General features: G+C 39.3%; 1 protein-coding gene across 4 annotated transcripts in view; it reads left to right on the forward strand.

Annotated features, from left to right (window-relative positions):
- Positions 1–4032: 4032 nt before the first annotated feature.
- The window catches only part of AP1S2 (adaptor related protein complex 1 subunit sigma 2), a 33326-nt gene continuing 11261 nt past the window's right edge, over positions 4033–26097 (forward strand). Inside the window, exons 1-5 of one of the 4 annotated variants that reach the window (XM_053972145.1) lie at positions 4034–4206; positions 5190–5368; positions 12536–12644; positions 13546–13683; positions 21388–21481. In XM_053972145.1, coding sequence (XP_053828120.1) covers positions 5190–5368; positions 12536–12644; positions 13546–13683; positions 21388–21432 — 471 coding nt within the window. In that variant the 5' untranslated portion in view covers positions 4034–4206 and the 3' untranslated portion in view covers positions 21433–21481. Of the gene's footprint in view, positions 4207–5189; positions 5369–12535; positions 12645–13545; positions 13684–21387; positions 21482–26097 lie in introns of all 4 variants that reach the window. The other 3 variants (XM_053972143.1, XM_053972144.1, XM_053972146.1) reach the window with 3 other exon arrangements.

Raw genomic sequence — 26097 nt, forward strand, 5'->3', positions numbered from 1 at the left:
GAAGCTTAAGAGGCAAAAATCCAGCAGTAATCACTTCCAAGGGTAGTAACTCAGTTCTTATTGCCTTCATAATGACTCCACAGTTATTCAGTCGATGAAAATGTAGCCTGATATTGAGCATCAAGAAGATAAATTAACAGTAAAGTGAGTCTTACTCACACATCCATGCCCTACTTCATCAGAGGACTGCAAAAACAGCATGTACTCTTAAAGTATGTTGCCCTCCTCTGTAAGGTGCTGAGATGTCTGAAAAGGAGGCAGGAGCAAACCCTTTCTTTACTAAATACTGTGTGAAGGGGAAAAAAAAAACCTGTTAAAATTTAGTAAGCAAATTTTCCATTTGAATTAATGAATAGTTCATGTTATAAAGTTCATGTTACCCATCCCTTTGGCTGAGAGTGAAAACGCAACAAAATTATTTTATGAGCTTCAGATTTGGCAGTAACAACATGCATGAAGTGCCAAATGCCAGGAGGTTATGGCATTAATTTTTTAATTTTTGTATAAGACCCACTATTAAAGACAAGACAACTATAGTCTAATTGATTAAAAGCAAACAAACAAACCCACCAAAATAGACATAAACCATGCCAGTCAAACCCAAGCAAATTTAATCTTGTTTGATGTAAGCTTCCTTCCTGTGTCTCTTCCCAGCTCCAGGCAGTTCTCTTCCGTGTCTCAAGTCATGCTGGAAATAACTTACAAAGCAAACTCTTGGCTGAGGACCCCAAATGTCTTATGGTCAATGAACATATCCCCCAAAGACTTGCCTTACATCTAAAATGGAATACAAAGGATTCTCCAACTATACAAAGGATTCTACAACTATAGCAGCTAAAAAAAATCCATCCAAAATAAGTCAGGGGATTATTATCAAGCTGGATATAAGACAATGAACAAAAGCTAATGAACAGAAGACTCACTGTGTCATGCTAAAATTAGACTGCATTGATATTTGCACTGTCACGGGTTTGTGGACTACTCAAAGACATATTATTTTTGTAAGCATCATATATATCTTTATCAATTTGATAATTAGAGCTAGTTCAGTACATTGCTAGCTCAATGGGTAAGTGACAGGATAATTTCATAGAGGAAAAAATGATGGAATCAGTATTAAGAGGGACATTTAGTGCAAATTGTAGCACTGAAAAAAAATGCGAACAGCAAGTCTTCTGAAGTTCCTGAAAGAAACAGCATTACCTCTGTCACTGTGTCCCAACACAGGTGCTGAAGCCAACTCCCTCAGGCACCTGTACAGCCAAAACCAGCCTCACTGGCAATAGGAAATGCAGCAAAGTGCCAGCACAAGAAAAGAGTTGGGAACACAGAGGTGGGGATGGAAGGAGAGGGTGGGAGAAGTTGGTGTTTAGATAATCTGAAACTGACATGGAATCACACTTGAAACTGCCTAAAATAAGCAGGGTCATTTTGAGAGAAATGAGGTAAGGAATGATCATATGAGTGGCAATCCCAGCAGGCTTGAGAACATTGCATCCTCTGTCTGAAGTAGGGATGAGGAGGCAGGACAGGTTGTGGAAGACAGAAAGCTTCTGTGAAATTGGACCTCACTACAGTTTCCACCAGTGCTTCCACTGGTGCATGTAGCACAGGTCTCACATGCCTTATCACAGCACCTGAAACTGCATAGAGCAGTGAATCTGCCCAGGAGATGTAATGAAGAAACTCCAGATTACAGTCTGAAGAAATCCAGCCAAGTAAAAGAGAGAAGGGAGAAAAGTAGTGGAACAATTGCCCTTGTATTACTGTATGAAATTATACACTGTGAATGAGCAGCAAAATCTGGCAAAAAAAAAAAAATACAAGACTGAAAAATGAAAAGAAAATCTGAAGCTGAAGCTTCAAGACATTATGCCACCAAAACACAGGCATTCCTTGAACCATCTAAATAGTTTGATTTCAATCAACTATGTGTTTGCAAAATGTGTGGTTTGATCCATATTATGCAGAAATATTTCACTGAGTTGAGAAGTGACAAATCATAACACAGGTCTGGTGTAACTCTTTCGGAAATTCATTTTGAATTTCATCCCATTACCATAACAATGCTAATAAACTGGGAGTTGCACAGATGAAGAGAAATAAAAGTTGGTTGGTGGCTTAAATTATGATTTAGAAGTCTCAAAGCCCCTGAAGTGTACATGCACTCAGAGAATCACCAAATACATGATGCTGAATTCAAAGATGAGCGAAGTGCTGATTAGGAAAGAGATTGTTTATGAAAGTTTTCTGAAAAACAGGGTATTTTAGACCATGGAATAACCTCACAGGAAAGAAGCAGAACTGCAAAGCCTGGCAACTGCTGAGGACAAAGTGACAGCCTGGTGTAAGAGCAGACTCTCTGAGGTAACAGATCCACGCACAACTGTTCCTGTGCTTGATGAAAGGCAGGTTAACATGAGAACGGGACAGCTGCTCAACGAACATTAAATGTGACAGAAACAAGCCCCTACAACAGCAGCTCTCATTTTCTACACAACCTCTAATACTGCAATTACCTGATCCATTCAGCTTGGTTTCACATACGCCTCCTTGTCCTCACGCCACTTCACTCTTACAATTATAACCTCTTCTATAAAATCAGGAATACATCTGCAGTTTTCCTCAAGTACAATTGGCTATGGCATTCCTTGAAACGCCAGAAAATTGTCTTTCCTTTCAGACCATGCACATTTTTACACAAAAGCATTTCCAGCCCCAGTTTCTGCTGCCATAGCCGTTTCGTAGCCAGAAGAATGAGCACTTATTTAAAGTGTCAATAATAGAAAGTAATAAAAGCGTGACACATCCCGAGGCGCTGTGAGCTGCTCCTGAGGGAGACCTGCTTTGGGAGCACGACCCTTTCCCGGGTTCTGTCGGTCACTGTCACACCATTATCGGATCAGCTCGGTCAGGGCATTGCTGTTCCTTTAGCGCTGCGGGGTGGTGGCGAGCAGCGAGGATGCTGAGAGCTTTAGGCGTTTGAAGCATTGTTTTTACAATAAGGGGCTCCGAATTCGGCTTGCAGAGACACCGCTTTGTTTCTTTCAACTAATGTGTTTTCAGCCCATCGCCATTAGAATTTTAACACCCAACCAATCCACAACAAAACCAAAACCGGCCAACCAACCAAACCCCCAAACTGAGCTGTTTTAGCACGCAAAGCCTCTGTAGACACACATGAATGATAATTTTAAAAACCAAGTATTAATGAAACACAACACCGCTAAATCCCTCTCGGCGGCTGGTCCTGCCAATCTAATTGCAGCTCGCAATCAAGGTGACTTTAAGCGAAAAACTTCCCCTTGCAGAGACATTCCCCTCACAGGGTCGGTGCCCTCAGAAGGACAATCCCCTCAAAGGGCCGGTCCCCTCAGAAGGACAATCCCCTCACAGGGTCGGTCCCCTCAGGACAATCGCGTCACAAGCTCGGTCCCCTCACACGCAGCCCCGCCGCTCCCGCCCGGCGCGCGCCCCCTCTGCCTGCTCCCCCCTCCCTCCCCGCCCCCCGGGCGCGCACGTGCTGGAAGCAAACACCACGCGGCGCATGCGCGGCTCGGCCGCCCCTCCTTTACCGCCCCCCGGCTCGGAGCTGGCGGGGCCGGGGGAGGAGCCTCAGTCTCCGGGCGACTGATTGACTGATGTCATTTCCCCGGCTCCGTGCCGCGCCCGCCCATTGGCTGCTCACGGACCGCTATCTGCGCCGCGCCGCCTGGTTCGCTGTTGCCGCGCCGGCCCTTGCCTTATCGCAATTCGGGCCACGCGGATTAGGGCATCTAAACCCCGCCTCTTGCTCCAGCCCCTCCTGCCGCCAACACCAGCTCCGCCTTCCCCGCCTTCTCCTGCCTCTCATTGGTCCAGAACCGCTTCGCTCCTCCCTCCCGCCCGCGCGCTGAGCTCTCCGATTGGGTGACGGCCGAGCTCTCCCCGCTCCCCCTCCGCGGTTGCTGATAAAGTTTTGTCCGGAGGCGCTCGGGCCACGCCCCCTCCATCCCAGCCCCGCCCTCCCGCGGTCCAGGCCCCGCCCCTGACCTGCCCGAGGGGGGCGGCCGTTGAGGCGCGCGCGCGCTCGCGGCGGCGGCACCTCCCGTCCCCTCGCGACCCCTCCCTCAGTCCCGCTCGGCGGCCGCGGCGGCAGCATCGGGGGTGCAGGTCTGGGCAGAGGTGCCTCCTTCTCCGCCTCAGCTCCGCTGTCCCCCGGGCACGGTGAGCACAGCCGCGCGGAGCCGGGCTCTCCTCCCGAGCCGCCCGCTCCGCGACGGGGGAGCCGGGGCGGTGCTGGGGCCGGCGGGGAGACGAGGCGGGATGTTGGGAGGCTGCCGGGGCTGCGGGGTTCTGCCCCCGCCCTGGCACCGCGGAGCCGCTGCGGGCGCGGCCGCCGCTCGTCGCGGGCTGGCGCTGGTCGCGCTTGTCACCCGGGACCAGGCTGGGCTTTCGCATCGTATTTCATGTCTGTCATATTGCCTGGGAAACTTCTCCAGCCCGATACAACTTGGAGTAAAAAGGCAAAAGAAAAAAGCCTAAGCCTTTCCATTTAATGTTGCGGCCGCTGGAAAACACAGCCCGGCAAGTTCCTCTTAAAATATAATTGCAACATCACTCCTTTAGAGGAAGCGAGACATGGAACATAGGACCGCAGGGAAAGCACTTAATCTGTCCTTTTGTGTAACGTGGGAAAAGACTGGGCTTTTCTGTGCCGTAGGACTCTCCGCTGGGAGGTTTGATGTCTTTTAAAGTATTCTGAGGCTTTTTAGAAAGATTTTAAGTGCAAATTGCTCCTCTAAGGCTCTAATCTGGTGAATCGGAAATGAGGTTGGGTATTGGAAGAGTCTGCTGTGCTGTTTTTCTGTCATTTTGAGTAGAAAACGCAAATGAAACTATACTAGTGCTGGACGTGGCTGGTCTGAAATTGGGGTGTATTCACTCCCCAGCCCAGGTTCTGACACCCCTTTCTGAAACTTGTGTGTGCTTTCCTGTGCCTTTGGCTTGACTGACCTTGCTCAGCGGAATCCTTTGTATCATTGCTACTTCCAAATCTTGTGTAACATCTGCCAGTGCTATAGAAATACATAATGTAGTTAGGGTTTTGGATGTCCGTCTTGCTTCCTGCTTGGTTTTTCTCAGATCTTTCTGAAACTCGGAGACTGAGATTAACGCTTTTCTTTTTTCCCCTCCTTCCAATTCAACAGATGCAGTTTATGTTGCTTTTTAGTCGCCAGGGGAAACTGAGACTTCAGAAGTGGTATGTCCCATTATCTGACAAAGAAAAGAAGAAAATCACAAGGGAACTTGTTCAAACAGTATTAGCCCGCAAACCGAAAATGTGCAGCTTCCTGGAATGGAGAGACCTGAAGATTGTCTACAAAAGGTGGTTCTGCCTCACTAACCTTGTAATTGCCATACATTACAAACCATGTATTAAGTAGCAAGACAATAATGAAGGTTGTTTTTATTTTGTTGTGTTTTTTTCCTTCCCTCTGCTGGTTACAGAGAAAACTGACTTTTCCCTTGCATCTAATTTGATAACCAAGCAGGAGTCATTCATGTGTGGAAAATCACTCATGCATTTAGAAATGTACTGAAGAAATGAGCTTTCCTCCTATTTTTATAAGGAGTGGCAGTTCTTGGTAGTCTGTTTAGGTTCACGCAGTACGTACATGCTTCATATTTGTATGCATTTCAGATTTAATAAGTGATAAAATTTTATAAATATTTACCTCAAAAAGTAGCTTCATAAATCACCTGGAAATGTATCTTGCTTTTAAAGGCTTCTAGAAATAAGGAAATAGTTTTTCACAGTACTTGGTTTGGGTGATGGTTGTTTTTTTGTTTGTTTGTTTGTTTTTCCTGTATGTACAAAAAGGGATTTTTCATATTGCAAAAATCACGGCTAGCTTTCTTTTGGTGGAAGTACTGTGTAATTTTTTCATGATAATTTAATTTTTCAGTTATTCCCTAACCTTTGTTAGGAGTATTTGGAAGGCATTTTTTTAGCTTTGTGCTGATCTTTAGAATATATCAGAGTGTAGTTCTTCTCCAGAAATAAGTCTTCTCCAGAAAAAAACAGTAATCCTCCTCCTGATGTGGTATGCTGCATCTCTTCTGGCTAAAGGTGGTGCTACAAAGCCTTGAGTTATCTCTCTTCCCTAGTTAGTTGTAAACCTGAGAATGTTTATGCATTCCTGTTTCCTTGTGGAGATGATAGATAGTTTGTGCCCCATAGTAAATATTGTTGTATTCCCTGTAGATAGGACAGAAAGGGCTGGACCAGAAATGAGGAGTTTGTAACTTCTCCAGGATAACAAATGGGTAGTATCAAATATGTTTAGATGTTTTAAGTGCTGCTCTCATATATACTTTGGTTTGTGTAAAGACACGCTTTTGAGTGTTGCTGGTCTGCCTAATGCATGTAGTTCTTCTACATGAGGAGAAACAATTCATGAGGCTATGCTGATAGCATATACAGTTTCTTCTGCCTCTTGATTTCCTCACAGAACACCTTGAACATTTATGTAGACAAGCTTGTTCAAATACTTGCTCTACTTCCTTCCATATTAAGGCCTGCAAGTGCCTTTTCAGCCAGGCATTCGTGGGACTAAATCAGAAAAATGACGCATTAGTAGGCCAGTGTGTTTCCTTCCTTACCCAGTCTTGAACAGCAGTAGTTGTTCTGGGGATGAGTCCACACAGCTGCTTTCCCTCCCTGTTTTATGCTGTTAAAAACTACTTGCCATGTCCTTTTGTGTCTAGGGAGCTGGTGGAAATTGGGGTAGGACTGTTTGAGTTGCTGAATGTTGTGGAGTTCTTGCATCTCAGTGGTGTGTTGTGGGTTCTGTGGTCAAAGAGAATGACAAAATTTGCTGGGAGACGTCTATGTCTGGCTAAAAATGGTCTAAATACTGCAGTCTGTCTGCTGGACTGCTGGTGTGCACAGCTGACTGCAGTAGCTTATTTCACTCTCTGCAGACCAGTCTGGCACAGAGAGCCTATGAAACTGCTAAAGATGAGCTTGTACCAAGCTAATGAACATCTCAACTTTTTTTTTGACTGAAACATCACCAGAAGGACTAGGTGTAAGGGGTGATAATTTAAATGTCTGTATCTGGTAACACTAACACCTCTTAGGTTTGTGGGACTTGTTCCCATCATTGCATCATAATTAAAGATGATGAGCACCAGCTAGTATGATTTCTTTGTAAAGGGTGACTTTTTGTAGCTGAGAAGGTGGTGGTTAAAAGAGAAACACACCAGAAGGAACTTCGTGGCTTGTGATATTGCAAAAGGTGCTCCCAATTCCTCATGAGCATCTCTAGAGGATCTCTGCTAAGATTTGTTCTTGTCCGATCTATTGCTGGGAACGATCTGAACCTGCTGGTGCAAATGTTTTTCAGTATAAGTTCAAAAACTATGTGCCTTTTGCTATTTTGCGTCTTGAATTATTGACGTTTAAGTGCTGTTTTTGTTTTTAGAGTGTGTTTGTTGTTCACATGTAGGAGAATTGAACCTAGATATTGCAGCTCAAAGAATGATTGGCAGTATGAGAACTGTATTCAAGGATCTCATCATACCTTTTTGCAGGAGCAAAATGAACTCAAGTGCAGAAGTTGTCAAGACAGTAGATTTAGCTTCCTTGTGATACTTAACATTTATTAAGACTGCTGGACTATTTTGATTAGCCTCCTTAGCTCTGTAGCATTTTGTCTTTAAAGGATGTTTTCTAAATTTTCAAGGAAATAGATCTTAAAATTCATCTAAACGTATGTGATGTAGCTTTTATTTCCTTCTGGTTTCATACATGTAGCATTTATAATGGTTGCAACATAGGCTCAGACATTGCCTCCTTAAGTTTTTTTCCTTCAGCACTACAAAACACAGACGGAAAGGTGCCCAGCTTTTGTCATGGTGTGTGAATTGGCTTATATGAATTCTGTAGCTGGTTTCGAAGATAGTTTTTCAGGCTGATACACACCAGAAGATTAAAAAGAGGATGTGAGCTTCTAACTTCAAGAAGCATAGAGATTTGAAGTGACTTGCTGGGAAAATAAAAAATTAAATATGGGAAGCCAACAACAATTAAGCTTTATGAAAATAGAGGGGGAGTCTTCTGCAGACAGCTGATTAGAAATTTAACAAACACAACTGATGTTTGCTCTTCATATTTTGTCATTTAAAAAGTAACATAGTGGTTTTGGAGCATATAGGGTAGAAGATGCAGCTTTCCCCCTGTGGCAAAAAAAATGTGTTAAATGTTAACATTTCTAATTTTTCTAAAGAAGGAACTTAGGATGTGATTTTTTTTTTTCTTGGAAGACTTCTGTTCACAATTTTAGCTTCTGGCAATATGAATTATTTTCATTGTGCAGTATATTGCAGTCAAAGTCAGAATTTGGAGAAAAACTTATTTTATATAAATTTTACTTTAGCTGCATTCATGGGACAGTTATTGTTGATTAGTTATTTGATTAAGGATTGTGGCTTTGCTTTTATGTGTCAGTTTGAAACTGTATTTGGAATATGATATAGAACTACCATAGCTTTTGCTGCTCTTGATGTGGCAGTTGTCTTTTACTTTTTGCACAACATAAGCTTAATCAGAGGTTATGTTAAAGACTTAAAACAGAATAAGTTTTAAAACTTTCTTTCTACCCTCCCTCCACTGAAAGAAGCCATGAAAGAGCCTATTGTGCAGCTACTGTGTCTCTTAAAGTATTGTGAACTGAAGGTACAGCCATGTGGCCAGTGGCATGTGCCCAGCTTGGCATGATCCCTCTTTTTCTTTATGTATAAATTAGCAGCCAGTTGTACCTCTTAAAAGTATTACTGTGGTGTTAGTTAGGTAGCCTTGTAAAACTGGCTGAATGCAATGATTATAGTGAATTAGATACTTGGGCTTGCTAAATTTAATTAGATCAGGTCTTCTTAGTAGAGGGTTCTAGTTTGTGTGGTACTAGGAGAACCCCAGCAACAAGAAGGTACAGAGAGAATTTTCTTAGAGAATTAGCAGTATCAAATTCTTGTTCATTTTGAAACTGCTGGGGGCTATAGCCTTGCTGAAATAAGAAACTGGAAAAGTGCTTCACTTCGGTAGACTCTGTCCTGGAGCCTCAGAAGTTCATGTTTTATTAAAGAAATGTATAAAGTTATAGGGCAAGGAAAAAAACCTTACGTCAAGCACAGCTTATTAGTTGTCCCAATTTTCATTGGGTTAGCTATCAGCAAACCACAGATTCTTGGGCTCATTGAGCACTTGTCTGCCTCCTCGTTGTCATTCAGAGTTCAGTTCTGTTTGTACCAAACTTTGTAAGCTTTAAACTTCCACAATTAGGATCTACATGCAAAGTGTCTTAGATGCTGACAGACTTATGGCTTGTTTGCAGGCTTATCTGGTGACAATCTTCCAGGGATGACTTCAAGCAGGTGTTCTCTCATCTAGGAGAAGAGCACCACTGAGTTAGTAGGATCTGCAAGTTGAGCTCTGCCCACAGTGACCTGATCTCTCAGCAGTTACTGAACCTGGCTGTGAGAGCAGAAGAGAACTCTGCTGAAACATTGCCTGTCTGTTTTGAGGCTTCCCACTGCTGAATTACTGCTACTCTTGAGGGGAAGATGCATGGATTTGTTTCCTATAAAAAATCTCGAGGCCATCTGTCTGAAGGCAGGAATTTTCATAAGTATTTATACCTGCTGTGTTACCTTTTTGTTCTTTAGTTCTGTGTTACATTTTCAGATGATTGGGTCCAAACAATTTTTGGTCTTTCTGGTTTTGGTCTCCTTTCTGATATCTGAAGGATATTTATCATAAAACATTTTCATAAGTGAGAGTAAGCAGCTGAGTTGAGTCTGATGATTATTTTAAAAAATATTTAGTGAGATTAAAAAAGACCAGAACTGCAATAGGAATAAAAAAGGCAGAATGTTTCTTACAGACTACACTTTATTTACTTTTGGGTATGTACTTTTCTGTCAAGGTTTGCGTTTTCATTGGGTGCATGTGAAAGTTTTTTGTCAGGCTCATTAGGAAGAAGCTGCTTCTGCAGAGAAGAGATCTTCTTGAGCCTGAGTAATCTACTTGTCTTTGTGTGGATACTGTCCATGTAAACTGCACTTGGCAAAACTGCCAGTGTCTGCTGTGAATTATAAGTGAACACTTTTTTTCTGAAGCCCTTCCTGCAGGGAAAAAAAAATTAAAATAATGCCTCTGAGAATTTGGATCTGAATCATTCCTTTGTAGTATGCTCGTGCCCTTTGTTTATACTCTTCTGCCTTTTGCCATTCAGGCTCATTAAAGCTGCATTTGTTTTCTTTTGTTGAGTAGTGATCCATTAGTTATGGTTGCTACTTAAAAAATAAATACTAAAATATTCTCTGCATATATTAATAGATACCCAGGCCTCCATTTTGTGTTGATACTCACTGAGTAGTGTTTGTTTCTTGGTCTTATTTCTCCAGAACTGCAGTTGGCAGGGCTTGAATGTGCAGTCTACTTGCTAGCTGCCAAACACGGTCTTTTGAAAGTACGTTTCATTCTCTTTTAAATGAGGACACTGAGAGCAGACCATGCTCTGAAAAAGTATTTTGTTGGTCTCCCTCTCTCCCATCCCCCCTTCTTTTTCCATAAAATAGTTCTGTGTGCCAAGAGAGACTCCTAAGTACTAGAGGAGCAGAGAGGGACTGTCACATGTGGATAAATTTAAAATACTTGAGTGAAATTTGATAAGGTCTGCTGGTACATGGTTCAACTTTTGTTTAAGCACTGTAAGGAAACAGTTTAACTGCACTTCATCGTAATCAGTGCTGCTCTTCTGAAGGTGATGAAAGGCTTTGTTTAGATGGATTTGGCCTCAGTGCTGGTGATTGGTGTAAATATCAAATAATGTGTCATTGCTCTTTTTTGCTACAGTGAAATATGATAACATGGAGCTTGACTTAACAAATTCCTCAGTAGGTTTGAAAGAATGTATTTTCTTTATATTTCTTTCCAATACTTTTAAAAATAGTTTAGGTTCCTTATACAGATTGAATGTTGCAAGCTACTACAATGACTGTAAATGTCCTTGCACAATTAGGCATAAACAGAACAATATAAAATCAAAAGAATTGTTCTCAGATAGGACTTCTGATGAACTGATGAATCCCTGTGGTGAAGAGATGAAAGAGAGAGGGAATGAAGGTGTCCTTCACTGGAGGTGTCTTCCTCTCTTCCCCCATCATGTTTTGTGGTAGGATAGGCAATAATATTTTATAGTAATTTAAAGATTTTGTGCAAAACCTTGTATAAAAGCTATTCTGATTAATCTTTCATGTTGAAGCCGTAGCAATTTCATTTGGAGCAGAGTGGAAGAAAGGGGGGACGTTTTCAGATCATAAATGGTATTGGATGTGTGCCTTGGAGACGAATTTCAACATAGCTGAAAATACAGTGGAGTTTTTCCAGAACTTCTAAAAAGTCTGACAAGTCCCAGCTGTTAAAATATGTGTAATGTTTAGAAGATGCATGGGTTTCTCTGTATGGGAAACAACTATGCACCTTAAACTAGGTATTCACATCTGAATGACTTATTTTTCAGTAGGGCTGGCTACTCGGGAGTGCTTAATCTGGCCAGTTGTCTCCTCTAAAGAGGCAAAAAAACCCTGTTTCTGGTTAATGTAAATTAGCAGTTACAACAGGTGGTTCTTGAAATCTGGTTTGTGCCATGTGTGACTGAAAGGCATATGGTTTTGGCATGTTAGAAAAGACTAAATGGGGTTTTCAGCTTTCATTCCTGCTTTGGTTTTTGTTTTATTTTTTTTTTAATCAGCTTTCTTTAAACATGTCTTGAACAAAAATATAATAGAGCACAGTAGAATTGGATGGTCTTTTTGTTAAAGTGCAACTTGATCATATCTGTAGTTATGACTTCCCTGTCTTCCAAGATGGAAGTGGATTGCTAGAAACTATTTGATGGCCTCTCATCAGTCTGATGCCAGGACAGTTAGTAGGGATTGCATTGTTGACTTAATTGTAGTTGGTGTGGATTATATTTGTGTTGTTTTTGGAGTTCTTGAATTTTTAAAATTTTCTGTAAAGACTAAACCCTAATTGCTAATTCAGTCTATCTTTCTTGAGGCATTTTCTATGGTTTTTATGATCTGTGTATAGCTTACATGATGAAAGTTTAACACTGGATCAGTTGATTAATATACTGGTATATGGATGTTACAGAGAGAAGAGAAAGTATGTTATCTCAGAACTCTGCCATGATGCCACAAAATGAAATACATTTAGTTTTCCAAACCACCTCTCTGGCTATTTTAGTTCTGTCAGCTAAAGGATGGCAAAAAGTGAAGTCATGCTTGACTCAGAGACTTAACTCCCTTGTACATATGTGTGTCTTCTGGTCTTTCAGCCATTCTTTGGTAGGACTTGCTTGGTTTTGATTTGGGTACCAATATGCTGAACTTGAGTATGAAGGACTGCTGAGAATGTGATACTCCTCAAGTGCATTCATTTTGCTTATGCTTTTATGCTAACATCGGGAATATTTTGTTATTACAGATATGCAAGCCTCTATTTCTGCTGTGCTATTGAAGATCAGGACAATGAACTAATAACTCTGGAAATAATTCATCGCTATGTAGAACTTCTTGACAAGTATTTTGGCAGTGTGAGTTAGTTTCTTTATATTTTGTCATTTTGTTTTATGCCCACAGCACTTTTACAAGAACATAACCAGCTAGTAATGGAAAAGGTGTTTTTAATACATTTTGTGTGACTTGCTTGGCCAAACTAAACTAATGGTTGCCTCTATTAAAATACAAAATAAAATTATTGATTTGTAGAAGAACTGTTATTAATCTGGCGTTAATTGCCTGTATTTGTTTCATTTCATAGTAGTCTCGCTTGAGGTCATATAAAATCTTACTCTTAGTGGGAAGCTTTTCTTCTCCCTGGCACTTACCCAGTGTGAGCATCTCTTATATCTGCTTCCAAAGGAGGCAGTTGGTTGTGAAGTGGCAGGAACGGTAAGGAAAGGTGAGAGAGACATCTGGTTACCCGGACAGAAAACACAAACAGCTACAGTAATGTACATGAACACTCCTAGAAAAACTGGTGCTCATTCTGCCTTTCTTCATAGTCCTTCTGACTATGAAATGCACAGACTGAACGAGAAATCTGACATTATTTATTTTCATCTCTTTCTGTAAGATTGCGTGAGCTGCCTTTGCATACTGCAGGCAACAAGAGATCTTCTATAGGGAATGTTCTCTTGTGTCTTGAAGAGCTGTGTCTTACAGACTCCTGTGAATTGAAGCCTTTTAAACAGTGAAAGCTTTTTTCAGAGGTTGCTGTAGCTGTTTCTAATTGAAGAAAAAATACTATGTTTTTTTTTTCCTCCAAGGTGTGATTTTTGTTATTGCCCTAATCCTTACAAGGTTACAGCCTTAGGCTAACATCTTGTTTTGGTAAAGTTTGGTGAAGCTGTGAACAAGTTAAGTTTTGTGAGAGGATATATCTCAAGTGAGAGTATCCTCCCACTTTGCAATAATGCTTGATCTTCTTTTTAGGTCTGTGAACTTGATATCATCTTCAATTTTGAAAAAGCCTATTTCATTTTGGATGAGTTCCTTTTAGGAGGGGAAGTTCAGGAGACATCCAAGAAAAATGTTCTTAAAGCCATCGAACAAGCTGATCTTTTACAGGAGGTAAGCAAATCCAACTTCTCTGGCCAAAGTGTCAGCATGGTAGGAAACTTCCTGTTCCTCTAAGCTTCTAGAAGGTATTTTTTAGCATGCTTAGCATGTAGTTTTAGCTAGTTGTCCTGAGTTTGCAATAGGATGATGTTAGCTGCTCTTTCAGTTTGGTTTGGCATGTTGATGTTGTAACTTACTGTGACTTCGTGTTCTGCTAGTAAATGCAAGTGGCTGTTGTGTGTTTATACCTAGATAATTGTAGATCATGCTTATTTAACTTAGTGTTGTTCATGTGTCTTCCATTCCTTCTTTTTATTTATTAACCATTAGTTTTTTTGTCATACCTGATGCATGTTCACTTCTTACTTTTTCGTTGCTGAAATCCAGAAGCTAGACTCTCTTCTTTGAGACTTTTTCAGGTATAGTTCTAATTAGTTCTTAGACCTGCTTTTCTGCTATAGGCTGCTTACTGTGGAACATTTCCAAACTGGCAAAGCAGTAATAGTAGTGCCATAGAAACATACAGAATAAAGTATAAGAACATTGTTTTTTCACTTTGAATGCTTTTGTTGTTTGTTATTATCATTGAAGAATGATGGATTGCATGTCTACCATTAAAAAAAAAAATTGATGTGAAGGGTTTCAGTGATATAGGAAAACTTAATATCATTTCTCCATATTTCTCCATACTATGCTGGTTATTTTGGGTTTATCTGATTTTGTTGTTCTTTTTTTCCTTACTGAAATGTACACTGTTAAGGTCCTTGAATGTCTGAATGGGAATCACAAATGCTGGTGGAATCATCAGTCTTGTGTGCAAGTCAGTGAGCATATGTTTTAACAGGGATGGTTCACCTTTATTTTTTAAAGTGTACTGAGGTTTACTGGTTAGATGATACATAGATCCAAGTTGCTCTATTTTCCCCTATATGAACTTTCAATTTGCTATTTTCTCCTATGAATTAATTGCTTAATACTCTTACAAGCCTTCTGTGTTCCACTTGGTAGTCTTTTGTTGGGCATAGTATTAGTAGGATGGGGAAACACAAGGTGTTCTTTACCCTGGTAGCTGTTTTTTTAATCCTTTCAGAAAACATGCAGATCCACTGCACATTAAAGTTCTTGTTATGAACAAGGTCAGCCATTACACACAGATCTGCTACCCCATTTTTCTAGAAAGGAAATATATGTACTTATTTACTTCTTGTGTTCTGATTCAATTTAAGTCCTTCTCTACTCTTTGTAGGAATTCTCTTAACCAGAAGTCCTGTTGCAGTTTACAAAGAGAGGAGAAAAAGAATCTGTTTATTCTCTTAAAATCTTTTGCTCTTTATATGAAAACAGATATAACAGATTAGTTATATATTCCAGTTTGTCTCCTGCAATTACAGTTAATTGTACATAAAGTAGAATAACTACATTATTTCTCATTGTTATTGTTTTTGAACTTTATTTTCACTACTTTTGTGGGGCTGTTCTAAAGAAAAAATAAATTTCTAGGAATTCATTACTATTTTTCTTTCCAAGCAACAAACATTCTCTTTTTACAGAGAATATAATTTCATGTTAATATAACTTCAAGTTAAAAATCTTAGGCAAAGGGAAATACCACTTTTTCAATGTGAGACTTTTCTCTAACCCTGGTAGCTTCACTCTGATTACCCTTCCTTTCCCCATCTTTAGGAGATTTTCAGTTGCCAGTGTTTATTAAATAATTTTGATTAACTTGAAAGTTAGCACTTTATCACAGCACCACTGGAGTCCTATGTTGGGCTTCTGTGTTTTTCATTCTTAGTTGTATTGACTGTTGATCAAGTATAAAACTACTCCCTATACCCGTATTTTAGTTTATAAACCCTGTAAAAGTCTGGGTTCATAATTAAATTGAGCTTCCAATAAATTTAGACTCTTTTCTATACAAGTTTGGTTTTGTGTCAACTGCTGCTATGTAAATGCTGGGTTTGATGAAGAGAGTTGTTAAAATAAGTTTCTCACATGTGGAGAATTTTTAGTACTTTGAGTTAATATCTGCTTCCCAGAATACTTCAAAACTGCCAGACTGAAACATGGTGTGATTCCAAATGCAAAACATATTTCTAGCAGGGTTGTCATGTGTTTGTTTTTGACCATACAGATTTTAATTATGTGCAACCAAGTAATTTTTATTTGGCCCTGAATACTCATATTGCCAAATATATATATATGCATCTGTATGCACATACATATATAGAGTTGAATACACAATATTATTGAATACACAATATTATTAATCAATAATGATACACGCATTGGTGTCTGAAGTACCTTAAAGATGAAGAGCTGTATGGAATACTTACACAAAAGAAAATCATTACAGATCCATTAAGTGACTGTTTATGTAATGGTAAGAGGAAATACACTAAGGCATAAATTGCTGAGTAGTGAATTAGTTCTTAATAGCCTTGCCTACTTGTATTTTCTGTTGAAGTTTTCCAGGATGTACTTCTATGTCTGAGCACCTTCAGTAACTACTACAGTTTGTGTGATGGAAACACACCAACTTGTTAAACCCCTCTCACCTTCACATTCTTGTTAGTTCCTCAGGAATGTACTTAGTTCAAGAATTCATTCCCTACCCCCTCCCCCATATTTATTACCACCTGATAACTTATCAGTAGTCAGACATCAGTACTGTCAGTGGTACCCAGATGAAGGGTAGTAAAAGGTAATTAACTTCAGTGCTTCCATTCTTCCTTGTCTCTCTATTGTAGAAATGCTTCTGTTCAAAAGAATGCTTTTACATGTTGTTGATGATTTTATATCTTGTTTGCTAGAGAGATTTTAATACTTAACTAGTGATTACAAAGGCATTACAAAGGCACTGCTGAAAAGGGGGTTTTGCTTGTGTGAACAACTCAATTATACTGAAAGAAATTGGTAGATGCAGTGTGTTGTTGCATTAATTAAATATATACATGTGATGTGTGGAACAGCTAAAAGATAAGACTCTGCATCATTTTGTGACACTACCAATGATAGATGTTTTATACAAAAGAGAGGATTTATTTGTCTCAAAAGTGTAATTGCTCTGGTGGGGTTTTTTTTTTTTTTGAGATGGCTTGAGTAATTCAGTTTGGTGCTTGGAAGTTTGTGGTCATTTACTGTGCTAAAATGCTGAAATCAAGGAGTTAATAATTGTAATATTTAAACTGAGCAGTCACGTATGTATTTTAAAGCAAATCTGTACAGACTTGCTGCTCTTCATTTGAAGTAGGAAAAATTTCCTAAACATTGGCTACGAATGAAAATGGTTTTTGTTGATTATCCTAGGTAAATTTTAGAAAAGTATTTTGGAAATTATCCCCATTTTGTTCACCAGTGTTCTTTTGTAGGATTTTTGTGTATTTTTTTTACTATTTGATTGCAGAACATCTGAATACCTAAAAATACATATTTTTTAAAAGAGATTTCTAAATAAAAAGGCCAGTGAGTCTGTCCACAAATCACGCTTGCTTGTGTCACTACTTCAGTAATGATCAAAAACTTAAAAGCTATGTGAATGGTTTTTTTTCTTAGGCTCTTGGAGTTTGGCCTCAGGCAGTATTTACTAGTCCTTCCACATGAAGAATAAAAGATAAGCTATCAATTAACCTTATTTTCTTTGCTATGTCAAACCCTTGCCTCATCCTATATCCAAGAGGGTGCTGACAGTGTTCATGTTGGCTGACTTGCCCTAGATGTTTAGGGTTGCTGCATAGATTAAAGCTTTTGGTTTTAGAATTAGCATCTTTGGAAATGAAACAGTGTTGAATTTCCTGCATATACTATGAGAATTTTCTTATTGTAGATTAATGTGCCTATTGGAAACCACAGGTTTGAAAGTATGCATAATAGTAGGTATTAGATTGTTCTTGAGATGTGCCAAAGCTCCTTCATTTTGTCATTAGCACTGGCAAAAGAAAATTCTTATATTTAAGCCTCCAGTGGGTGGGAGTATTAGGGATTTTGTCTGGTTTAGGAAACAGCCTTTGTAAGCACCTTTGTATTACCATTTGCCTGAGAAACTGACTACGATGAATGCAATTAATTCATTCTTCACTTAATGTTTTTTCTTAAATATAGACTGTTGAAATAGACTGCCTTCCTAAGTTGGCAGTGGCATTATTTGCCTTGGCTGTGCCTGTGTTCCCCTGAATGTGAAACAAGAATGAATAATGAAATCTTTATTATCATGGAGATCCAACTGCCTTGACTGCCATCTGCTCTTCGCATATAACTTCCATCTCAGTTTCAGGTGGTCAGCTTTGTTGATCAGTTGGTCACTGCAATTTTAAGACATGTATCTGCTTGATTTTAGGCACAGAAAATGATCTACAATTACATTTTAGAAGATATATATATGGGGACCTATGAGAGTTACTGTGAATGAGAAATGATAGATTGTTAGTTCATTATTTAGGGATTAGGAAATAGCTGTGATTTTTATGGATTTGGACTCCCTCCCAACTCACAGAAGAACAAGTTTTGTAGTATTTTGGTAGCTGATGCTTATGTAAAATATGTTTCAGAACTCAGTCTCTGGAGATGTATTTATAGAAGAAAGGGGTTATAATGCTTTTAGAGTGTTTGGCACTCTCCATGATACTCAAAAAAGTCATGACAATCAGATGCAGTCCCAGGTGACTGGGAAGAGGGAAGCTTTGTACCCATTTTTAAAAGGGTAGGAAGGAGAACTCTGGAAACTACCAACCTGTCATCCCTGACTGCTGTCCATACCTGGAAGGAGCTGTGCAAGGGCATGTGGAAGACAGGGAGGTGATTTAGGACAGCCAGCATGGCTCCACCAAGGGCAAGTCCTGCCAACCCCTTCCATGGGTTGGCTTTCTATAATGAAGCAACTCCATCAGTGGGCCAGGGGAGGGCTACAGATGTAATTTGTCTGGACACAATCCCCCATACAATTGCTCTGTCTAAATTCAAGAGGGCTGGATTTGATGGGACAGTTACATCCAAAGGATAATGTTCAGTGGCTTGGTGTCCCAATGAATTTCAGTGGTGTTCCTCAGGGGTCAGTAATGGGACCAGTGCTGTTTGATGTCTTGGTGGCATGGAGGGATTGAGTGCACCCTCAATAAATTTGCAGGTGACACCAAGCTGAATGGTGCAGTTCACACATGTGAAGGATGGGATGCCATCCAGAGGGACCTGGACAAAACTGGAGAAGTGGGCCTCTAGGAATCTCAGCAAGTTCCACAAGATGAAGTATAAGATGCTGCACCTGGGTCAAGGCAATCCCTGGTATCTGTACAGGCTGGAGGGTGAACAGGTCAAGAGCAGCTGAGAAGGACTTGGGTGTGCTGGTGGATGAGAGGCTGGACATGACCTGGCAATGTGTATTTGCAGCCTAGGAAGCCAGTTGTACCCAGGCTGCATCAGTAGCAGTGTCCCAGCAGGTCAAGGGAGGGGGTTCTGCCCTTCTGCCCTGCTCTGGTGAGGCCCCACTTGGAGTGCTACATGCAGCTCTTAGGAACAAACCTCTAAAGACTGTGAATTTAATTTTAGCAGACAGATCTGTAAAACCTTGATATTTCTGTATTTTTAATAGATAATTTTAAACTGTCCTTCTTGCACTGCAGAGTAGGCTTTCCTGCAAATACTGACCAAATCATACTTTCCATGTTTAAAGCAATAGGAAGTGTTCCAGAAAATGAATAGTAGAACCTGCATCTTTTTTTCCCAAATAGTAATGGGGAAGAGAAGGGTAACACTTCAGTATTTAAATATCTTCTTGAAAAAGTGGCACTGAGTATCCAGGAAGTTAGCATATCATGCTTTGACCTCTTCCCATGCTCAGTCTGATTTTTTTTTTTTAATTGTTTCTTTTTTTAAGTGTGTATGCATGTAAGATGTTACTAATTCTATTACATCAAAGAAATCAAAATTAGAAGATCTTTAGACTCAACAAGTTGAAGGAGTCTTTCATAACAGTGTTAAATATGCATTTATTAAGCTTTGCAAATTGAAACATCAGAAAGTTTCAATTGAAAATAAGACAAAATAGTATAGGCAGTCCTTGCTATCTCATAACTATGCAGTGCCCTCTCTGATGTGAATTCCAATACTGATCAGTTTGCAAACTGTGAACTTGATCATTTATTGATAAAAGCAATTATTGTAGAACTGTTGAGGGTATATTAACAATACACTGAACTCTTTGTAGATTATAATTCTAATAAGGATGTATTTATTCTGTACATTAAACGGATAGATTATTTTCCAGAGACATTCTCCTGTCCTCAGCAGTAGAAGCACTGTGTCAGGGTGATGCAGTGAAAATTTTAGTGCTGCTGCATGTGCCGTAGCTGTTTTCAGGAGTTTAGTCATGTGCTGCTTGTCAATTAGCATAGTAAATTCGGTGAACAATTGCAGAAGGCTGCTTGAGAGTAAGGAGTATCTTATCTTCAAAAATCAGGTGCTCTTTCTGAATGCTCACATTAATCTGCATTTTAATAGAACAAGTTCATTGGATGTGGCAGGATGTTGAAAAGATCAGTGTTAATGTTTGGATCTTGAGATTGTGAGGAGAAAATTCCATTTTTACTCTGTTGTCTGAGATGATGTGTCATGTTGCAGTGCTACTACCCTTTCCTAGAATTTTCACTACCTGTGAGATGGTGTTAGAGTGCCAGAGAATATTAGGTGAAAAGAATACGAATGTCCCCAGGAGGCATCCTGTTGTGGTTTTAGATTCTCATTTCTTTGTGGTCTTCTCTGTGTGTTGTACAGATGTTGGGGCACATTGCTGGTATATGTTTTAGGGCTCTTATTTATTTTTAAGGGAGAAGCTATATTTTTTGTTGCCAAGCTGTCTAGCAACGGTAGTAGTTCTGGTGATGGATATCAAGATACAATAAAAGTGTGTATATTAAATTTTATAAAGGCTGAAAATTTGATATTAAAAGGCAAAAAAAAAAATCTGAGAAGACCTTTTGTCCACAACTCTTTGAGAATTCTAAGTATGTTTGATGGATTGATTAAAGTGAAAATGTTGAACTTTTTGCACTAAGCAATACAACATGAAAGTGACTACTCAGCAAGTAACAATGGTGACTTAAATATGAATATTGAATTAAATTGTTAAATTACTTCAAAGATAATAGGTTGAAACTTTTTTTCATGAAACAAGTCTAATTATCAATGTTAATAATAATACTGTGTGACAGTTAATCACTGAAATATAAGTAAATTTTGTATTCTTTTAAGCTCTTAATCTGTTCCAATAATGAACAACTGCTCTTTAAAAAAGTAAAATCTTTGAATTAATATTCCTTCATGCACAACTGAAGCTTTCTAAAGAACTCTTTACAACATACCCTTTTAAGGTACCGATGTCCTGTACCTGGTTAAGAAATGAAAAGTAAACTTTAGGGTTTTTTCCATCTCCTTGAAGTCTTTGAACAGATGTTTTCTTCTGGTGCATTTCTATTTGCTTTCTTAACAGTGGATTTTTAGGAAAACCTATTAAAATTGTATTAATCGAAAGAATAACAGTAGCTGAAACAGATTTAAGTGAAATAACTAAATATACTTTTGTATACTGTTTAGAATATTTTTAAGTCTTATTTTAAAATGTAAATAAGCTGTACATGATTGGGTGGATGTTGGGTTTTTATTTGCCTTTTTTTAAAATTTAGTAGTTGATACTACATTTTCACTGCTGCTTGATTTTGTTTATAGAGCCAGAATGAAGACTGGGGAGGTTTGTCTGAGGATATCTTATGATTAAGAGCAATCTAAGGCATTAGCCCTTTTGACCCCATCTAAATGATTGGTAACTACCAAGTTTACCATTTTGGTGGCATGGATTAAATGGGTGCTATGCAAAGAGTGCTGCACGTGTAATTAAGTCCTTGCAAGGGTAAACAGAAAATGGGTGATGGGCTTAACTTTCTGCAACACTTGCATGATGGTCTTTCAAGAGTGCTTTGAGTGTTTCCTTTTATTTTCCTTTTATGTACTAACCGCATCAACTTGAAATCTCTGACCTCTACTGGCTTTCTTTGGTGTTGATAATTAAGTGGGATAATGCAAGTTAGAGAAATGGATACCAAAGCTAATAACTAAACAGATATTTGGCTTTGTTTACTTACAATCAGCCCATATAAACATGTATTTATTGGAAAATGAGCTGTTTACATCTGCTATGCAAAGAAAATGGGCCCTAAAAAGACTGGGTGCTGCTGCAATTGACTGTGTATCAAAATGCCGGATGCTGCATGACAGAACAAAGCTTATTTGCATATATAGTGCATTGCAACATATTTTTGTCCAAAGCATAAGTGGAATACGTTGTGGCGGTCCTACTAATAAAGGTAAGATTTTAATTTGCATAAAGTAAGTTTAAAACATACATGAAAATGGTTTGCTGGAGAAAACTTAATTAGTCTGCTGCTTACTTGATATAATGATAAACAAGTAGTTCAGTAAACAGATTGGCTTTTGTAATGTGGAACTGTAATAATAGATCTAATTTCATATGCAGCTTTATAAATATCAGGGTTTAGTTTCCAGATAAAAGAAAATAATTGTAGTAGGCAAAAATATTTATAACATGTTCAAAACCAAATTCACAGTTGGTGTATGGGTATTTTTACCATTTAAGAGTTTCCTCTTAAACTCTAGTATATGATAGCATATATGTAGTATATGATACAGCCATTGATTTGTGTTGGGAAGAGGGTAGCAGCCAATAATCTGCTTGCATATTAGACCTGAAGAATTAGGGCAGTCAACAAGTAATTTTTTGGAAACAATTTCTTCATGGGCTTGGACATATTCTAAAACAAGTGTAAGGAAAACCTAAGTGCTCAAGCTCGATACTTTACACATTTTCCCCTCAATTTCATTGCTTTTTCTTTGCCTTTCGTGATAACAAGTTCATGTAAAAAGAGTGTGATTCTCATGGTGAGGTTAGAATTGAAACTGTGCCTGTAAAACTTTCCTTGTGATTAGAACTTTACAAAGCTACCTATATTGTTCAGCACCTGTGCTATGAACAGAGCTTAGGAGTCTTTTTTTTTTTGTTGGTTTTTTTTTTTTTTTTTTTGTGTGTCTCAGCTGGCTACAAAGATCAGTTCTGACACATACAAACTCAGGTTTAGATAATTGTGTGACCCCAGTTTACTTGCCTACAATATGTCCCTGGGTGAATTCTGTGTGTGGGCATAGTTTTGGTTGAAGAAATGTGCTTTGTCCTCATTAAATTAAACACAGTTGTATTATCTGATGCTCATGGAATGCTACTTCTTGGCCTGTACTGTTGCCTGGCAGGACTGAACGAATAGTTGCTGTGTTCAGACTCTAATTTACAAGGTTGTCATGGTTCCTCAGAATATGGAGAAATAGAAATGGCATCTGCTGTGCTGAGTGGAGAGGGACAGATAGATGGTTGCACATAATCAGAGGTGGGGAATAGTTAGCCTGCAGTAAGGAGCTGCAGGTTGTATATAGGAATGAAGATCATCTGGGTTAAAGAAAGATCTCCTAAGGTTGCCTTAGGGCAGGGGGAGGAGTTTGACTCATAGCTTTGGTGTTTGGATTAACCTGATGTTTAACTAATTGGTTATACAACTTTAAATTACTTTAATCCTTGTTACTCTGAGGCGCAACCAAGCCCAGAATGAGTAGAACTTGGTTTTTTTGTTGGCTGTTTTAGAGAGATTTTCTTGTAAACTAGAGTGTTGAGTACTACATGTTCCATGTGGCAATTGTATTAAGCCACATATTCAGAAGTAGTCAGTTGCATAGAGAATGTGGTGAAATTTATGGTAAGCTTTGCATAATATTGAAAAACCACATGAAATCTTGATATACATTCAAATTGCTTTGTGTAGAAATTCACCTTTCTATTGAGAGCATTTTACAGCATTTTAAAGTCCTGGTCTTGAGTCAGAATGCAGGTTGCTCATCACCCAAACAGTGGCTGACAGTGACTCTTGTTGAGAAAGCTGGATCTGTTCTTACCGCCTCCTTTGTGCTGATCTGCTTGCCCTGTGGTTCTGGGGCTCCTAGCTTGTTAGCCAAAACTTGAGCTCATGCAGAGGGAGGAAAAAAGCAGTGGCACTGAAAACGGGAGTAAAAAGCAGCTGCTTTTGGCAAGCCAGGACTTGTGCTAAAGTTGATAGTACAGCTTAAATTACATCCTATTTTTAAAAAATCACAATATCTAAATGCTTTAAAAAGCCAATGTTCCACACATCTTGTCCTGACTCACTGTCTGCTGTGAACTCCCAAGTCAGCATGCCTTAGGTAGGGTCTAATTTACTTGTCACATGCTGCACCCCTGCTGTTGACCTGAATCATAGGAGTGTAGTGAGGAGCTTCAGCAGCCGTATTGACTTTCGGAGTTTTCAGCTGTCCTTTCTCTCCCTCTTTCCTTTGTGCCAGGAAAGCTATTTATACAACCATTCTAGAACTGAATTTCAGATCCTTTTAAACTGATCCAATTCAAATTGCTTATTTATAAAAACATATAGTCAGCAGCTTTTCTTTTCCATGTTTACAACTTGTGCCTGCAAACATTTGTCCAAACAATTGTAAGAACACAAAGTGCTGCAGGTACCAGGAAGGAAGGGGGATGCTTAAATGCCATTGCGATGGAAGCTTAATAGTATTGGACGTGACATAGCTTGTTGCAGCAGTATATTCTGGTCAGCTCTTCAAAGATAACAGCACTGCAGTTGGAGAAATGCTTCCTTAAGCGAAGGAGAATAAGCGATGCAAACCTGTGTCTGCAGTGCTGAAAGAAAACATTAATGAATCCTTATGTGCATAGTTTGGCAGTTTGCCAAACATACAGAGACTGTCGGATCATCTGATGGAGAACTCCGTGATTTTTAATAATTTTGGCTCTAACTTCACAATACAAAGTATTCAGCCGTAATATGTGCTTCAAGTATTTGTGTTTTTGTGGTGGCGAGGTGGAGCCTCTGATGGATTCTTAGAACCATCCTTAACTGCTGAAGGCTGGGCTCTGGCTTGTTCCCGGCTCGCTGCGTAGCAACTGATTGGCACATGTGAAGGAGAGCCTCCCAGAGCGATTATCACCTCTGAGCAGATCAGAGCAGCAGCCAAGAGGCAGGAAGCACCTGCTATTATCCGGTTATAGTACACAAAAGCTTCAGCTGATCTTTGTAGTGCTTTTGGGAAAGAGGCAGGCCACTGCTGTCATAGCCTTCTGCTCTGCTCTGTTGAGGCGATGTTTTAGAGCCGAAGTCTATGCATATGCTTGGATGTTTTGCGGAATTACATTTGCAAGACAACTTGCTGTGTCATACTCTAGTTGAGAATTCTGTTGACCGGTTTGCATCGATCTTGAAGATTTTTTTGTTTTCTCTGTATAGAAAGCTACAGACAAGATCTTGACTAGGAGTTGGTATTGATGAAGCATTCTTCTTTTTATTTGCTTGCTTGTGGGTTTTTTGTTCTTTTTTTGTAAGAGCATTGTAGCTAATACTTACCTTTGAAGATGTTCAAAAGATGTTCATGTTTCTAGGTTCTCTGAGAAAACACTTGGCTCTTCTTTGAAAGTAAAGATAGAATTTCATAATAAAAGTGCCCTAGTAAATGATCTAAAATATCCTTTCCAACCCAAACCCATCTATCTAATAGACGTCTCTGAACAGTTAGCTAACCAAAGGTTGTGAAACAGGTATTCTCCTGTTTTGAAATCCTTCAAAAGGCAAGTGTACAGCAGCAATTTCCTAAAGCAGCCGTTCATTAGAAACATTGCCTAATAATGATTCAGAAGTAGAGTGTAAAAATAATTGCTTTTGAAGCATTGCTAAGGAAGTGCTTGTTAAATGTGAATCTCTTCCTAGTGCAAAAACTTCATGTTTCTAAATATAAACCCTCATCCTTTGCTCTTGATTTCCCAATAGCCTGCTTCTGTAGAATTCTTCCCAAACTTACATATACTCCATGAACCCACATCTTGTATGTTGTTCAAGCTAGGAAAAAAGCCAAGTCTTTATTAAAAGGTGGCAGTTGTAATTTTTGTGTGCAGTTTAACATGGCTTGCCTTCACAGGCTTTGTGCTGGTTTTGATGGGAAAGAAGTTAAAATAACCTAAGCAAACTTTCGCTGAAAAAGAAGTTGTGCGAAGTATTGATGAAGTCTGTGTCACTGCCAGGAGATGTCGTCAGTAAAATGGCAGCCCTGAAACACACTGGTCTTGAGACAGTTTGGTATAGACATAAAGAATTTCTTTTCTCTCTCTTGCCTGAGGAAATAGCAGTTTTCTTGTCCACTACAGACATAAAATACCTTAAATTGCAGCAAATAAATAATTCAGGAGAGATGTTAGGCAGATTTTCCAGTGGTGATGATAATGTAGCATTTAAGTAGATTGCCTGAGGCACAATAAAAAGACATCAGTGGATGCCTTTA

The sequence above is a fragment of the Vidua macroura genome, chromosome 2, assembly GCF_024509145.1.
Source record: "Vidua macroura isolate BioBank_ID:100142 chromosome 2, ASM2450914v1, whole genome shotgun sequence".
Taxonomy (NCBI): domain Eukaryota; kingdom Metazoa; phylum Chordata; class Aves; order Passeriformes; family Viduidae; genus Vidua; species Vidua macroura.